The sequence below is a fragment of the Leptonychotes weddellii genome, chromosome 10 (assembly GCF_054177405.1).
Source record: "Leptonychotes weddellii isolate Sample4059 chromosome 10, ASM5417740v2, whole genome shotgun sequence".
Classification (NCBI taxonomy): domain Eukaryota; kingdom Metazoa; phylum Chordata; class Mammalia; order Carnivora; family Phocidae; genus Leptonychotes; species Leptonychotes weddellii.
In genome coordinates, this window is record NC_138378.1 from 100114115 (window position 1) to 100132612 (window position 18498).

General features: G+C 38.7%; 1 protein-coding gene across 2 annotated transcripts; it reads left to right on the top strand.

The window, feature by feature from the left end:
• Nucleotides 1-7152: 7152 nt before the first annotated feature.
• Nucleotides 7153-18219, top strand: DPY30 (dpy-30 histone methyltransferase complex regulatory subunit). Of its 2 annotated transcripts, none has more exons than XM_006731613.3 (5): nucleotides 7153-7253; nucleotides 7493-7564; nucleotides 7650-7697; nucleotides 14664-14806; nucleotides 17876-18219. In XM_006731613.3, exons 2-5 carry the CDS (start codon nucleotides 7529-7531, stop codon nucleotides 17946-17948), a joined length of 300 nt encoding a protein of 99 aa, XP_006731676.1. In that variant the 5' UTR covers nucleotides 7153-7253; nucleotides 7493-7528; the 3' UTR covers nucleotides 17949-18219. The 2 variants fall into 2 exon arrangements, with proteins under 2 accessions (XP_006731676.1, XP_006731677.1); XM_006731614.3 differs by having other exon boundaries at nucleotides 7251-7392.
• Nucleotides 18220-18498: the final 279 nt, after the last annotated feature.

Consider the following 18498-nt stretch of genomic DNA (forward strand, 5'->3'; position numbering starts at 1 on the left):
AATGAACCAGAATATATTTTATGAGGGCAGGCACTGTAATTTATATTTATCTTAAATTCCCCGAGAGAGTTTAAGATCCCCAAGATCACCTTCTTGGTGATTTGCTAGAAGGACTCATAGGACTCAGAATATAGTCATACTTACAGCTATGATTTATTACAGCAAAAGGATACAAAGCAAAATTAGCAAAGGGAAAAGGCACATGGGGCAAAGTCTGGAGAAAACTAAGCGCCAGCTTCCAAGAATCTTCTCTCAGTAGAGTCACACAGGACACGTTTAATTCCTCCAGCAATGAGTTCTGACAACATGTGTGTAATACTGTCTACCACGACTCTCATCACAAACTCAGTGCTTGGGTTTTTACTGGGGCTGATCATGTAGGCACCCTCTGACTAAGATATACCAAAATTCCAAACTCCTAGAAGGAAAGCAGGTGTTTAAAAGAAACCATAGTGTTTGCACAAACAGTTTAAGCCACTCTCATCATTTAGGGAAAGTTTCGTATTTGTGTAGGGAACTGTTTATCATTCAAATTCCCAGATACCAACCAACCTTGCAAGCAGGACTTTCTAAGGACAGCAGTCTCAGGCTGCTCTGTTAACTCTTTTCTGCACACCACCCACAAATACTTGGGTGAAGGGGAGGGTGAACTGGAAGATTTTTCTTTTAATACTATCATACAACTGATTAGACTCATTACTCACATAAATATTCTTCCCCGATCCTGCATGTGTTATGTAGAATAAACTACATATTTTCCAATTACAGAAAACTTACTAAATATTTTTACCCTTTTTATTTTATTTTATTATTTATTTATTCATTCATTCATTTATTTAAGGGCTTGAGAGCATGCAAACGGGATGGGGGGGGAGGGGAGAGGGAAAGGGAGAGAGAATCTTAAGCAGGCTCCATGCCCAGCATGAGCCCAATAGGAGACTCGATCCCACTACCCTGAGATCATGACCTGAGCTGAAATCAAGAGTTGGATGCTTAACTGACTGAGCCACCCAGGTGCCCCTACCCTTTTTATTTTAAAGCAAATTCATACTTTTGGGAAAAAAAGTTCAAGCAATACACAAATTTGGAAAAAGCAAAGACTTTCCCTCAACATTTTCCCTCTTAATATTTTGTTGTATATCTCTCCAGGCTTTTTGCTATGCACATACAAATATATACATGCAAAAACAGATTCTTACTAGAGAGACTTTCCTACAACATGCATTTTTTCACATAAAATTATGCAGCAAATGTTTTTCATACCAGTATCTATAGATCTTTTTCAATTTTTTTCAGTGGTTACACAGTAGTCCATTGTATTGAGATATCATAATTTAACCTATTCCCAATATTTTCCTACTAAAAACTATGGTATGATAAGTTCCTTCTATTCATACATTTTTGTATTTCTATGGGATAAAGTCCTAGAAGTAGAAATGCTGTGTCAAAGTGAAAATTCTGTTTTAGTTTATCCCTTTTATGATAAGTTGTATTAAACTCTTTGCATAACATGCAGTAGTGAATTTATTTATTTATTTTTGAGAAAGAGAGAGAATGGGGAGGGGCAGAGGGAGAAGGAGAGAGAATCCTAAGCCCCTTGAGTCATGGGGCTCAATCTCACAACCATGAGATAATGACCTGTGCTGAAATCAAGAGTTGGGTACTTAACTGACTGAGCCACCTAGGCGCCCCAACAGTGAATATTTTTTGATGGACTATTCAGCATCCATTCCCTTTCTTTCCCTTTCCGGCCCATTCTAAGGTTTTCTCTTGTAGAACCAATCCTCTCCCATTACCTGGTGTTCATACAATTCGGGTGGGACCAACTACTACCAGGTCACATCCTTGTCATTGTTCAGGAATGGGCAGTCATTCAGCTCTGTGCTAGTCAACACATGACACCCACCTTATCAAAATAACTGATTCAAGATGGACAGATCAAAGCAAAGTTCAGACTTTTGGTACATGGGTAGACCTAAGAGAAGTGATGCTTTCTGTCTCTGAATATGAAAAAGAAAGCATGTTGTCCTGAGTACTTCTAGCAATGATCTCTTCACCATGAGAAAGCAGCCTGAGAATGAAGCTGATATATAGAGATGAAGGTGAGAAAACTGTAGAGAAACAGTATAAAAGCCACAACTAAACCTTGTTAGATACCCCCTTTACTACTGGGATTTTCAGTTGTTACTCAAAAAGTCTTAGTTGTTGTTTAACAAACTGGAGTTGGGATTTGTTACTGGAATCCCAAAGCATATTAACTGATATATTTGTCCTCTATTTATGCATAGCCAGGAGCACAACCTTTGGAATTAGGTGGATCTGGGTTGAAATTTCATCTAGCCATGGGGTGCCTGGGTGGCTCAGGTGGTTAAGCATCTGCCTTTGGTTCAGGTCATGATCCCAGGGTCCTGAGATTGAGCCCCACATCAGGCTCCCTGCTCAGTGGGGAGCCTGCTTCTACCTCTGCCTCTCCGCCTGGCTTGTGCTCTCTCACTCTCTCTCTCAAATAAAATCTTAAAAAAAATTTTTTTTTCAACTAGCCATATAAGTATGTGACATTATGTTACAATTTTCTTTTCTTTTTTTTTAAGTGGGCTCCATGCCCAGTGTGGAGCCCAACCTGGGGCTTGAACTCACGACCCTAAGATCAAGACCTGAGCTGAGATCAAGAGTCGGATACTTAACTGACTGAGCCACCTAGGCGCCCTGACAATTTTCTGAATCAATTTTTATCATCTTATTTTATGGGGATAATTATATCTACCTTATAAGGGGATTACAGTATTATGTGGTAGAATATGTAAATCACTTCACAAGGTACCTGAACCTGGTTGGGCTTCTAATTCAATTTTTGTTCTGCACTCTCTCATATATGAATACATCAGCAATGCATTCTGATAATGATACTATAAAGAAAAACACTTTACACAATAATCTGATATTAAAATTAGGTGGCATAACTACCAATTTCTATTTTGGTGCCGATATTTGTCTTTAAGAAAAGGTTTCAGGGTGTCTGGCTGGCTCAGTCAGTAGAGTATGTGATTCTTGATCTTGGGGTCCTGAGTTCTAGCCCCTTGTTGGGTGTAGAGATTACAAAAAAAAAAAAAAAAAGAGAGAGAGACAGAGAGAGAGATGGTTTCAACATAAATTAACAGGAATGGCTCTGGGTATCTTAAAATTAAAAGATATCAGGGGTGCCTGGGTGGCTCAGTTGGTTAAGTGTCCAATGATCCAGGGGTCATGGGATTGAGCCTCCTGCCTGGCTCCCTGCTCAGCTGGGAGTCTACTCAGCTCCTTCTCCCTCTGCCCCTCCTCTGGCTCATGTATGCACTCTCTCTCTCTGGAATAAATATATAAATCTTAAAAAAAATAAAAGATACCCAAGTTATATATTATACTTATTACTTATTACCCATGACCTATTTATAAACATACATTTAAGTTATTTGGATTCTAAAAAGAAAACATAAAGCATATAATCAACACTTTTTTCTTTAAAGATTTTAAGTAATCTCTACATCCAATGTGGGGCTCAATCTCATGACCCCGAGATCAAGAGTCACACACTCTTCCAATGAGCCAGCCAGGTGTCCCTAAAATCAACACTTTTAGAAATTGAAAATCATTTAGGAAATTTTGAAAAAAATCTAAATATAACCAACCTCTTATGAGAAATGGAAGAAATAAGGGACAATTTAGGGATTGGAATTGTAGTAAGTTTAGCTTTTTTATTACTCTCATTGCTAAGATCACATCTGTATCATAAAAATCCAAACACACTCTATTCATTTAAAAAGCCCATTTGGTGGGGCACCTGGGTGGCTCAGTTGTTAGGCGTCTGCCTTCGGCTCTGGTCGTGGTCTTGGGGTCCTGGGATCGAGCCCCGCATTGGACTCCCTGCTTCGCGGGAAGCCTGCTTCTCCCTCTCCCACTCCCCCTGCTTGTGTTCCCTCTCTCGCTGTGTCTCTCTTTGTTAGATGAATAAATAAAATTTAAAAAAAATAAAAAGCCCATTTGGCATGTTCTTTGGTATACCAACATTGCTGAGATGATGATAGTGGTAAGCGTGCTTGGGCCTGGGGTTTGGTAGTGGAGACAAGGGAACTATGGGTAGAGTAGTTGTTTTCTTATATCAGCCACCAAAAGATACTTCCTTGGAAAATGATTAACCAAATCTGGAATATATATTTCTAGGTCTTTTTCAGAGGTGGCTGGTGTGCCTCCCCATAGACTGTTCTCAGAGGGCCCATTTACACTCAATAAATTCTATGTATTCTTTTGTAAAGACGTTTGTGTATAACTGTGTGATGAATCATGTTCTTTATTTGAGCACTTTCTCACAAATTAATTAAAAGAAAAAAGAATAGGAACAAAAAAGGTAGATTATTATGATAACGAAGCAGTAGTTAGGTACAGATAAAATAGAATGTCTCACTTATATTCATATAGCTTCACACAAAGCAGTTTCATCTATTTTATCTCATTTGATCCTCTTCATGAAGAATTGTTATCCTAATCTATATGTGAAAAAACATGAAGCCCAGAAGAGTTAAATTATTTGCTTACTTCCACATGGTAAACAGTGAAGGAACCAGGTTCTAATACTCATCTAATCCCAAATCAAGTGTTTCTTTACTATATATACTGTATTATTGCTAAATAGGTATTGTCTAATAGTTTAATGTTTTATAAATGGAATTTGCACCAAGTCTATAAAAAGGGGGTCAAGCACAGTAATTTTTCTTTATTATTCTAGATTCTAGAATTCTAGTTCTAGAATCCTAGTTCTAGAATCTATAAACTACTATCTCCCTAAAGCCCTAAGAAAGACAGTTTAGAGTAGTGCTTTGGTGCAAGTGCTTGCCTTCCCTATAAATTCCCTTCTTTTGAAAAAATATTTATTGAATATAAGAAGCAAATATGAAGATGAATATAAGATTTTTGCCTTTGAAGAACTAAAAAATCTAATTGTGTTTAACTGCAAACAATATATAAGGCAGAATGAGGTAAGTGCTATAATAAAAAGACATAATAGAAGCAGATGAGAGGAGTCCTGAACCAAGTTTGGTATGACAAGTCCAAACAAGAGTTCTTCTCATTCTTTTAATTTATCCCTCTCTAGAGAGTACACATTATTGCAAATTTCTGTCATAATCATAGTTCCCAGGGCCCATCCTCTTCAGAATCTTTAATTTCGTATAAGAACTCAGCATTCTGCAGTATCTTCAATTAACCTTATACTTCCTATCATTTTCTTGCTAATCCATTTACATCATTTCTAGCTGTCATTTTTCCCCTCCCATCTCTCTTCTGTGATGGCTTGTTCTCTGAATTTTTCAATAAGTTGTAAATGTAAAAAATTTGGTGAAGCTTTTTTGTAAACCACTTTTATAAGTCTTTTCTAGATTGAGAGAAACCTGGTTGATAGTTAATTGTTCTGTGCTGCTCCCTTTGGTAATCATATATGTATGTATCTTACACACACATACATACATAAATTATATATAGCCTTTAGTAGTGTCAGCATATATATCTATATTCAGTTTTGATTATGAATCAAATCCATATATGTTGTGAACCTTATGATGTACTAGGCACTGTGTGAAGTACTAAGTTAAATAAGACAAGGTCCCTGTCTTGAAGAAGCTCAGTCTAGCTTCCCATTTTACTGAAACTGTCAGTACTTAGAAAATATAAATTAGCAGCTCTCAGTTACTTTCTGGATTTGGAAATATTTGAGTGTCTACGATGTATTGGGAAATGTATGAATATATGATAATATAGCAATGCACGTAACTATTCTCTTAAGTTTCCCCAACTATTCTCTAAACTTATTTGCTGTTATTTCCCACTCCTGAAAAGCATTTAATCTTGAGTTAATATATGTACTAGTAATTTTCTATATCTTGCACATATGCATCCACATCTTTCCATCAGTCCTACATGAAAAATCCTCAAAGTGCCATATGTTAACTGTCATCAATTACAGTACTAATCAAGTATCCATTACAAAATTAAAGTTTAAAAACGTACCCACAAGTCTAGTTCCTAAATAAAAATTTTTAAAGGTTTTATTTATTTATTTGACAGAGAGACACAGAGAGAGAGGGAACACAAGCAGGAGGAGTGGGGAGAGAGAAGCAGGAGAGAGAAGCAGGCTCCCCACTTCAGCAGGGAGCCGAATGCGATGCGGGGCTTGATCCCAGGACCCTAGGATCATGACCTGAGCCGAAGGCAGACACTTCACGACTGAGCCACCCAGGCGCCCCAACAAATTTATTTTAGATCTTTATCCGCTCAGTTTTTGCAGAGTAGCAAAATGAAGTTGTATTCTACCGTTTTCAAAACTTAACGTTATAATCACAAATGTTTCTGTATTTCTAGTCATGACTTTTCATAGCTTACATTCCCTTATATTGATATGACATATTTAGTCTCCAAACATTTAATATTAAGTTTTCAAATTTTCATATTACAAAGTGCTACTACAAATGGGATTGTTGAATTAAAGGTAGGAACTTTAATGAATGTATCGCCTGTGTTTACATTAAAATAAATGGAATTTATTGTAATTAGAACAATCCTGTTTGCTATTTACGAATAGTACGTAGGAGGCAAATTATCTTTTGTGTTTTTTACAAATACAATAGTATCAACAGTATCACACTTTGGAAAGCCAGTTGCTTTTTGCTAACTTTGATACAAATGTAAGGTAGCATTAACATCGCATATTCACAGATTTAAGGAATGATCAAAGCTTACCGTGAAATCCCCAACATTTCTTCTTCCCCCACCTTTTTAGAGTAAAACACTGACATTCTTTCGTAGACTGCTTAGATTAGGTTTGATTTTTTAATAAGAATCACCCAGCGAAATGGATGATTTCGCTTCCGCGCTGAAGACCTTCCGCAGGAGGTTTCAGGCAGCTCTGCGGGCTGCGCGGGCCGAACCCCTGCCAGCTGCGGTGGTCACTGTGTCTGCAGTTGGGGTGGCGCTTGCCTTGGGTAGGCAGGTTGAAGAACTAGTCTCCCGCAACCTTCGGGGCCAGGTTTCGGCCAGGACACTTTGTTGACCACACAGGGTGGTACATACTCAGGACAGGGTCCCAACCCCTCCCCGCCCCAGACCCACTGAGGAGTTCTGCGCAGGCGCGGCAGTTGTGCGACATCCGTCACTTACGGCCGAAGCGGTTTGTGCTGGGAGTTGGTGGCGCGGTGCAGGGCTCTTAAGAACCAGCGGCTTGGGCGCGGGTAATCAGCTCCCTTTCCCCCCTTCCCCACCTCTTCTAGGTTCTTGGGACAACTGCGGAGCTTCCGGACCTGATGCGGGCGCCCTGTCTTGGACTGTCCCACCTTGCTCCTCTACTGCTCCGGGTGCTCCCGCGCCCAGGTGGGGGTGAGGGGCGGGGTCGGGGGCTGGGCTGGACTCCATCCTGGCATCTTCATGTTGAAATCTCCCGGTTAACTCACGGTTCTTCTTGTTTTCCAAGACTGGTTTCCGGGGATTGTGACTTGCAGGGTCCGCCATGGAGCCAGAGCAGATGCTGGAGGGACAGACGCAGGTACCAGGAGGCCCTGGCTTCAGGGTGGCGGTGTGTAGCAGGAAGGGGTGGCTCACGTCTCAGTGACCTGTGTTTTGTTTTCTAGGTTGCAGAAAACCCTCACTCTGAGTACGGTCTTACAGACAATGTCGAGGTAAGTCGCCCGGTTCTTATGCGTATCTGAACGTCTCTTACGAGCTGGAGAAAACTTGGGATCCATTTTTACTAGGTTGCTTTGCACAAGGGAAAACTTTATCGGCATGAACTAAATAGTATCAAATTATGGGTAGCCTGTTTTATTAGCGGTACTAATACTTCGTGGTATACAGACATTCAAATTAGTTTTGAGTCAAGAGGTTGAACTTCTGAAAGTGATAGAAACAAACATGCATTACTAATGGAGACAGTCGTTTTGCTTGGTGGGTATTAATGAATCTGTTGGGATATGTTTTGGAAAAACTGCACATTAAAATTACACCCATTGTCTTTGTAACAGAATAGTGTGCTGGTTGAGTCAATATTTAATAAATGTTGATTTTGCGTTCAGTAGTAGATGCCATTGGAATCTATAACACACGTAATAGACATTGTTTTTGCCTTACACAGTTAAGTCTGAATTCAAAGAACATATGTGAAAAACATACAAAAGAAGATATATTTTCTTAGAGCTTTTTCATATAAGTGCTAGGAGGTTGTTTAAAAGTAGAAGTTGTTTTGTAAATGAATGAATAAATGCTAGGACAAATGAATTAGCCAAAGCTGGGTGGGATATGTTAGGAAAATAGAGGTGTCTGGGAGATGTGTGTGTTTTATGGGGGGACAAAGGGCGGAGACATTGCCAGTGATTAAGCTTAGATAAATGTGGGAAGGAGTATTTCCAAGCAGAGTAATAATAGTAACAGCTGCTAGTATTTCTTTACTTTTACTGTGTGCCAGGTACACTGCTAAGTAATTTGCATGTCTCTTCAGTCCTGTAAAGCTCGGAGAAATTGAGTAATTTGTGTAAGGTCATCAGGAAGTAAGTGGAGGGCCATGTGTTAAAGCCAGGCAGGTTGACATTTTTGTGGTACATTTAAATTGTGTTGATGATCTTGAGTTGCCTGGCATGTGGAATGACCACTCTGTGCCTTATGAAATTGCTAGGAATGTTTCTGGGTTTGATATCTGTATTAAGAAGAGAACTTATTTCCATAATGTAGTCTTTAATTGAACCTGGTGAAGATCCTCTACACCACTTTGTGTTCTATTTATTTAAGAAACTTCTTTAGAGACATCAGCAGTCTTTTTTTCTTTTTTATTTATTTTTATTTTTTAAAGATTTTATTTATTTGACAGAGAGTGAGACAGCGAGAGAGGAAACATAGGCAAGGGGAGTGGGAGAGGGAGAAGCAGGCTTCCCACCAAGCAGGGAGCTCGCGGGAGCTCGACTTGGGGCTTGATCCCAGGACTCTGGGATCATGACCTGAGCCAAAGGCAGATGCCTAACGACTAAGCAACCCAGACGCCTCATCAGCAGTCTGATGGTGCTTGTATATGAAGGCAGAGTCATAATACATTAGAGCAGTGATTCCCAAAGGCTTTCTTTCAAGTCCTCAGACCAATTTCCATGGTAAAGTGAGAAAAAAATGAGAGGAGGGAGTGTTTGATAATGATACATTATTTGGTGATTGGTCTTCCTGCTTCTATAATTTTAAAATGCCCATTCTTTGTGAATTAATGGTGGTAGTAAAATAATAGTTTATTTATTCATAAGTTTTTACTTGGCAAAATAGAGTTAACATCCCTATGTTAGTCCCTTTGTTCATTGTGTAATTTTTAATTTGTTGTGGTATTTGAAAACCTGAAAACCACTACTCTATAGATGATACTTTTTCTCTTATTCTGTTTTATTTCCTTTATTGGCTTATAAGTTATAATTTCTTTTTAGGTGCTTGCTTTACGGTTTATAGCATGCAAGTCTAACTTCACAATTTACCTTCAAGTGGTATTATTTCTTTTTGTGTATAGTATAAAAACCTTACAACAAGGGCGCCTGGGTGGCTCATTAGGTTGAGGGTGGCTCAGTCGGTTGAGCGTCGGACTCTTGGTTTCAGTTTAGGTCATGATCTCTTGGGTTGTGGGATCCAGCCCCCGGTCGGGCTCCTTGTTCAGCAGGGAGTCCGCTTGAAGGATTCTCTTCCTCTGCCCTTCCCCCTGCTCGTTCTCTCTCTTAAAATAAATAAATAAATCAATCTTAAAAAAAACACAAACAGAAACCACCAAACCTTACAACAGTATTCTCCCATTTTCTCTCAACTGGCCTTTGTACTGTTGTTACATATTTTACTTCTACTTATGTTATAAATTCTGTAATTCATTATTTTTATTTTTTCTTTAAAAGGTTAATTATCTTTAAAGAGATTTAAACAATAAGAGAAAGGAATATTTCACATTTACCCACATATGTACCATTTACCATATTTGCCATCTTGACTCTTCATTCTTTTTTTTTTTTAATTAAGATTTTATTTATTTGACAGTGAGAGCGAGAGCATGCGCTCACAAGCAGGGGGAGCAGCAGAGGGAGAGGGAGAAGCAAGCTTTCTGCTGAGCAGGGAGCTCAATGTGGGGCTTGATCCTGGAACGCCAGGATCATGACCAGAGCCAAAGGCAGATGCTTAACTGACTGAGCTACCCAGATGCCCCTTGACTCTGCATTCTTTTGTGTAGATCCAGATTTCCTTCTGCCTTAAGGGCTTCTTTTAACATTTCTTGTAGTATAGGTCTGCTGGTAAGGAATTCTTCAAGCTCCTGAATGTCTGAAAAAGTCATTATTTTGTCCTTTTTTTTTTTTTTAAAGATTTTATTTATTTGTTTGAGAGAGAGAGAAACAGCATGAGAGGGGAGAGGGTCAGAGGGAGAAGCAGGCTTCCTGCTGAGCTGGGAGCCAGATGTGGGACTCGATCCCAGGACTCTGGGATCATGACCTGAGCTGAAGGCAGTTGCTTAACCAACTAAGCCACCCAGGCGCCCCCTTATTCTTTTTTTTTTTTTAAAGATTTTATTTATTTATTTGAGAGAGAGAATGAGATAGAGAGAGCATGAGAGGGGGGAGGGTCAGAGGGAGAAGCAGACTCCCTGCCGAGCAGGGAGCCCGATGCGGGACTCGATCCTGGGACTCCAGGATCATGACCTGAGCCGAAGGCAGTCGCTTAACCAACTGAGCCACCCAGGCGCCCCTGGTCTTTATTCTTGAGATATTTTTGCTGGGTATAGATTTGCTCCACTGTCTTTTTGGCTGACACTGTTTCTGACAGGAAGTCTGCAGTCACTTCTTTCTTTGCTTCTTCATACTTAATGTGTCTTCTTTTGGTGCTTTTATGATTTTATTACAGCTTTTAAATAATTTGATTATGGTATGTCTTCGTGTAGGTTTTTAAAAAAAATACGCATCTTTTGCTCAGGATTCATCGAGTTTCTTGGATCTGTGGGTTTAGAATTTTCATGAAATTTGGAAAAATTTCAGCCATTATTCAAATATTTTTAAGTACTCTGTAAACTTATATTTTCCTCTCCCTTCTGAAGGTGTGGAAGATGTTATAATAACTGGTTAATGGGGATGCCTGGGTGGCTCAGTCAGTTAAGCGGCTCCCTTTGGCTCAGGTCAAGATCCCAGGGCTCTGGGATCGAGTCCCGCATCGGGCTTCTTGCTCAGCAGGGAGCCTGCTTCTCCCTCTGCCTGCAGCTCCCCCTGCTTGTGCTCTTGCTCATTCTCTCTCACCCACGCTCTCTCTAGCAAATAAATAAATAAAATCTTAAAAAAAAACAAAAAACTGGTTAATGGCATTGCCTGTTCTATCATCTGTATCATTTCTGGGTCTATTTCTGTGAATTGAATTTTTTCCTCATTATGGGTAGCATATCCTGCTTCTTTGCCTGCATGATGATTTCTTTTTGGAGGCTGGGCATTGTGCATTTTACCTTGTTTGGGTACTGGTTATTTTTGTATTCCTTCAAACATTCTTTTTTTTTTTTTAAGATTTTTTTTTTTTCATTTGAGAGAGAGAGAGAGCACGAGAAGGGGTTGGGTCAGAGGGAGAAGCAGACTCCCCACTGAGCAGGGAGCCTGACTCGGGACGCCATCCTGGGACTCCAGGATCATGACCTGAGCCGTAAGGCAGTCGCTCAACCAACTGAGCCACCCAGGCACCCCCCTTCAAACATTCTTGAACTTTGTTCTAGGACACACTTAAGTTACTGAGAAACAATTTGATTCTTTTGAGGTTTGCTTTAAGCTTTGTTAGGTAGAACAAGACCAGCCTTTAATTTAGGCCTAATATCCTCCTCTTTCATCTTCCCCAGTGCTCCATGTATTACCCAGTTTTCCAATTTTGGGTCACAGGAACATGAACTATTCCTGGCCTTGTATGAGCTGCAGGGATTATGTCTCCTGCTCTTTCCAGGTGTTTTTTTCCTTGGCCTTGGGTAATTTACTGTTATGTATGCACTGATCTCTTTAGTCTCTTTCTGCACATCTCTCTCCTCTCCATGCACTCTGCAGTACTCTGTCCTGCAAATTCTAGTTGTCTTGATCTCCCTGAAGTTTCAAGTCTGGCTTCTCAGCTCAGGGAGACTGCTGGGCTCTGCTTTTCTCTCTGCATTGCCTCCTATGTTTTCTAGGCAGGAAGCAGTAAGCTGGGACAATCCTACAGCTCCCCTTATTTTTTTCCCATTTTTTGTGATCATTGTTGTATACCATTAACACCTTTTACCTTTTGAGGGGGGTAATTTATATATATATATTTTTAGATTAATTCAGGATTTGGGCTTAAGCATGGAAGTTGGCACATAGTAGATATTCATTAAATATTTGAATGCAAAGGGGTGCCTGGGTGGCTCAGTCATTAAGCGTCTGCCTTCGGCTCAGGTCGTGATCCCAGAGTCCTGGAATCGAGCCCCCGCATCGGGCTCCCTGCTCGGCGGGAAGCCTGCTTCTCCCTCTCCCACTCCCCCTGCTTGTGTTCCCTCTCTCGCTGTGTCTCTCTCTGTCAAATAAATAAAATCTTTAAAAAAAAATTTTTTGAATAAAAAAATGAGGATTTGGTCAAGGGGTTTATTATAAGATCTTTAGGAGTTGTTCAGGTGTTGCTCTTTCTTATTGAAGGCATTGGAATGTCATGTAACTGACTAGTTTTTGTCATATATGGGTATTATCTGTTGAAATTTACCAAGGAGCAATAAATTTGTTAATCCATGAGCAAGTAAATAACTATTTTACCATTAGTTAAGTATAGAGCATTATTGTCTTGTCTCAAAATAAGATGGAAAATGAGCGAACTTAGAGTAGTTGGCAGACATAGTTGTGGGAACTATCTTTGGAAACCATGGTATATATATATACACATTTTAGATATATGATTAAAGTTTTTTTATCACTTTTTATAAAATAAAATTGTCTAAAAAATTAAGTCTAGCGGATGTTTGTTGTTGTTGACTCATTTATATCCAGTTTGAGTATGATTGAAGTTAAAGTTCAGGTTTTTTTAGTGATTTTATTTTTAAGTAATCTCTTCACCCAATGTGGGGCTCGAACCCACAACCCCTAGATCAAGAGTTGCACGCTCCACCAGCTGAACGAGCCAGGTGCCCTGAAAGTTCATTTATTTTATTTTATTTTTAAAAATTTATTCATTTGAGAAAGAGTGAGGGAGCACAAGCAAGGGGAGGGTTACAGAGAGAAGGAGAAGCAGACTCCCCGTTGAGCGGGTAGCCTGATGTGGGGCTCAATCCCAGGACCCTAGGACCATGACCTGAGCCGAAGGCAGATGCTTAGTCACTTAGCCGGCTGAGCCACCCAGGTGCCCCCAAAAGTTCATTTAAATGAAAATGTTCTTAATAATGTTTTGCCTTTTAGATAGGCACTTATTTCTAAGTTTCTAAAATGGTTGATTTGTGGGCGCCTGGGTGGCTCAGTTGGTTAAGCATCTGCCTTCGGCTCAGGTCATGATCCTGGAGTCCCTGGATCGAGTCCCGCATCGGGCTCTTTGCTCGGCAGGGAGCCTGCTTCTCCCTCTGACCCTCCCCCCTCTCATGTGCTCTCTCTCTCTCTCTCATTCTCTCTGTCTCAAATAAATAAACAAAATCTTTAAAAAAAAAATGGTTGATTTGTAAAAGAATGCAAAGTTTTTCAGTAAAGCAGTGTTTGATGGCTCTGGATGTTAGATGAATATATGTCAAAGACCTAAAATTTGGGGGTTCTTAGGAGTAGAAGGTATAAGTTGTTTCTTAAACATCATTTAAATATCACATTAATGATCTTTTCCATATTAGTAATTCCCCCATTTTTTGGCCTTCGTTTACTTAATATTTTTTCTTGATTCTGTTCACTTTTAAAAATCACGAATGCATTTCTTTAAAAAAGAAACAAAGGGAAAAGCATTCTAATTTTGATAGAGGATAACCATAAAAATGACAACAGTGAATATAAAATGGTGGTAAAAAATTTTAGCTATATTCTGTTGCCATTGGAAAGCTCTGAGCCTGAAGCCTGCTCTCTGTTAAGAAGAGAGTTTAGCAAATGTTACAGAAGTGTTACAGACCTATTAGTACCAAAGTGAGTCTTTGTCCTTGATACTGTGATGAAAAAATTGAAACAGGTCTAGCTTTCTCAGTGTGGTTCAGTGCTACTTAGTGTCCTGTCCAGATTTTTGAAGCATAGTATAAGAAGGTATTCTTATGAAAAAAAGAGAAAGCACTTGTATTTACTCCTAAACAGGCAAAAAGAAAGGGAGAAAGAGTAGGATCAGGAGATACTGGGGTGTGTGGCTTATTCAGTCGGTAGAGTATGTAGTGCTTGATCTCAGGCTCCTGAGTTCAAGCCCCACATTGGGTGTGGAGCCTACTTAATTAAAATAAGTAAATAAAAGAATGAGATACTATGTTGCCTTCAGAGAGAAAAAGTTTAAATGGAATTTAGAGACTGGTCTGATTTTATTTTGGCAGAGAGATTTGCTGTTCAATATCAGCTCTCTAGTCATTGATTTGTCTTTTCTATTAGTGTCATATTTCCATTAATTTTTGTTTACCACTCAAAATAATCTAGTTATTTGTAATATACATGCATGTTTTTTGAATCTACTAGAGGATAGTAGACAATGAGAAGATGAATGCAGAAAAGTCATCAAAACAGAAAGTGGATCTCCAGTCTTTGCCAACTCGTGCCTACCTGGATCAGACAGTTGTGCCTATTTTATTACAGGGACTTGCTGTGCTTGCAAAAGAAAGGTAAGATAATAGTGTCTGCAAATGGAGTACCCAGAGAAAGCTAAATAAAGACTTCCCTAATTGAAATATCACTAGTTTAAAAAAAAGAGAAAAAAAGGAATATCATTAGTTGTGTTATTTATAAAATATAAGAAATTTATGGATATTAGAGTTAAAAAAAAGTAAGTCAGCCATAATATCATCCATTCAGACACTTTCATTTCTCTCTTCTAGTGTTAGATCATCTGCATATTTGTAAAGCTTTGTAATCATGGTATACATGTAATTTTATATGTCCTTTGTACTTAATATTATAACATAAAACTTTTTCCATATCTCTGCATAGCCTTTGTGATTATAATTTAATTATAACAATACCACAATTAATTTAGCCATTTTCTTGTTGTTGAACTCTTAGGTCCAATTTCCTTTGTTAATCTAGGTTAGCAGGCAATTTATATGTTTTCATGCCTCTTTTGACTTTGTTTAATTACTTTTTTTAAGATTTTATTTATTAATTTGACAGAGACAGCGAGAGAGGGAACACTGCAGGGGGAGTGGGAGAGGGAGAAGCAGGCTCCCCGCTGAGCAGGGAGCCCGATGCAGGGCTCAATCCCAGGACCCTGGGATCATGACCTGAGCCGAAGGCAGATGCCTAACGACTGAGCCACCCAGGCACCCCTTTAATTACTTTCTTAGGATAAATTCCAAGAGTTGATTTGCTGGTTTGAGGAACATGACTATTACAGTGTTTGACACATAAAAACACTTTTCTGTCCAAAAGTTTATCGTTACATTTCTTCCACTATCATAACATCAACAGCATGAGTATTATTATAAACTTTTCTTGCCAAGCTCTTTTGATTTGTATTTCTTTGTTAGCAACATTACAGTTTTTTTCTGTACATGTTTTTTCCTTATGATTCTACCTAAGTTTTTTTGTATAAGCAAATCCAATAAGAAAAATATTGGTTATGTGTATAAAATAGAATTTGTTTATGACTGCAGGATATGTCTTGGCTCTAATACTGTCAATTAAAATATGGGCATCTTTTATATATTTTTTTGTTCTTTATCTACAGAAGGTCGATACAGGGGAATTATGAATATTGCTTTAAATGCTAGAAGGAAAAATTTGAAGTTTTAAAGTAACATGCTATTAGTAAATACACTTTTTAAGTAAGGAATTCTGGCAAAATTATTCATGAAATGAATCATAAATATTATGTGAAAAATTGTTTATGTCTAGGCAGTTCAAAAGACTATTTAAAATGCTGAGGGAATGTTTTGAGATCATTGTAAATTAATTCTAAATATGCCTTTTCTTTCTTTTTTTTTTTTTCTAGATTTTATTTATTTTTCAACAGAGAGAGAGAGACAGCGAGAAAGGGAACACAAGCGGGGGAGAGAGGGAGGGGGAGAAGCAGGCCTCCCGCCGAGGAGGGAGCCAGATGTGGGGCTTGATCCCAGGACCCTGGGACCACGACCCGAGCCGAAGGCAGACACTCAATGACTGAGCCACCCAGGCGCCCCTAAATATGCCTTTTCATAGTAGGATTTTAAATAGCTGATTCCCCCAACTTTTCATCTTTCAACTTGTTTTCTCAGCAAGAATAATTTATGGAAAAGTGATAAATATGACTATATCTTTTGTTAACATTTTTCCTAGTTTTATTGAGAAATAATTGACATATATCACTGTATAAGCCTAAGGCATATAGCATAGTGGTTTGATTTACATATATTGTGAAATGATAACCACAGTGGGTTTAGTTAACATCCATCATCTTACACAGATGCAATAAAAAGGAAAAAAGAAATAAAAAGAAATTCTCCTTGTGATGAGAACTCTTAGGTCCTTCCCTCAACAACTTTGCTGTCTGTCACACAGCAGTGTTAGCTGTGGTCATTGTAGCGTACATCATAGCCCTGGTGCTTACTCGTCTTGGAACTGGAAGTGTGTTCCTTTTGACCACCTTCCTCCAGTTCCTCATTCTCCCACCACTTAATTTTTTTTTTTTAAAGATCTTATTTATTTATTTGACAGAGCTAGAGAGAGAGAGAGAGAAAGCACAAGTAGGCAGAGCAGTAGGCAGAGGGAGAGGGAGAAGCAGGCTTCTGTTGACCAGAGACCCAGGACCCTGGGATCATGACCTGAGCCAAAGGCCAATGCTTAACCGAATGAGCCACCCAGATGCCCTTACTACCTCTTGATTTTAAAATATGTTTAACTTCTCAGTTGCACTGTGTGGTAGCAGTATTAGAACTATTAGTGATTTAAGTATTTGAAGTAAAATAGAGGTGCCTTTTTTTTCTTTTTTTTTTTAAAGATTTTATTGTCAGAGAGAGAAAGAGAGACAGGGCACAAGCAGGGGGAGCGGCAGGCAGAGGGAGAAGCAGGCTCCCTGCTGAGCAAGGAGCCCAGTGTGGGACTTGATCCCAGTACCCTGGGATCATGACCTGAGCCAAAGGCAGACACTTAACCGACCGAGCTACCCAGGCATCCCTAGAGGTGCCTTTTTAAAAAGAAACATACCAGTACTTGTCCAAATGAATATTGAATCCTTTGATTAGTTTTTCGGTGTTGATCCACTTGTCTCAGTGATGCTACAGCCATTTTCCCATATTGTTTTTGTACTCTTATTGAAGGGTAATACCTGCGGAAAAATTGTGCGTATCGTAGGTGTATGGTTTGATGAATTTTCAGAATCTAGACATATCCACATAACTTGCACTCAGATCAAGAAATTAATACTGTCAGGTCCCCAGAATTCTCCCTCATGACCCCTTTAAGTCATTATCCCCCCTGGGTAATCGTCATCCCATTGTCAAAAATTACATTTTTGAAACTTGTGTTTTAGAATTGTGTTTATAACCAGATTTAAGCCATACAAAACTTTCAGTCTCTTTTAACTATGTTGTTGACTAACTTACTTGCCTGTTTTACTTAACCATATTTACCACAAATGGCCTTTGAGTATAAAATGAAAATTAATCTGAAAAAGATGTGTTTCTGTTATGGAACAATACATTTAAGTTAATACACTTAGAATATAAATTTCTAAATTTTGGATTTCTTTTCCCTTACAGACCACCAAATCCCATTGAATTTCTAGCATCATATCTTTTAAAAAACAAGGCACAGTTTGAAGATCGAAACTGACTTATTGGGAAGAACAGAAAAATTTGGTTTCTACTGTAGATTTACATGATTAAGAGGCAGCTTTAATTGCCATGATTTTCCCCCCTTTTTGGAAGTATAAGAACCTTCAGGACAACAGAACTTATTTCCGGAATTACAGAAGAAAACATATATCCCTTATTTTGATTTAATCACCATACTTATTTAATGAGTGTATTCTGTGCAATTTTTTCTCAGATTGTCTTTAACTTTGTTTTTAAAATGACCTTCAAAATAAACTGTTAAAACGTCATTATTTGAAAGTAGTTTTTGTTTTATATGACAAATATTTTATATGGTTCAGTTATTTTCATGAATTGCTTCTTTCTTGGGTCTTAGAATGCTGCAGAATTTTACAACAGCATGAATATACATCAGAGTCAAGTTCAACCTAAAAAAAAATCTCAGCCAGTTTTTCTTGGACCTCTTGGAGGGTGGGATCTGGGCATTTTCAGTTTTTAACATCACAGGTGACTAATGAACAATGAAGTTGGAGTATTGATATAAGCATTGTGGAGGGTGTGCAATATCC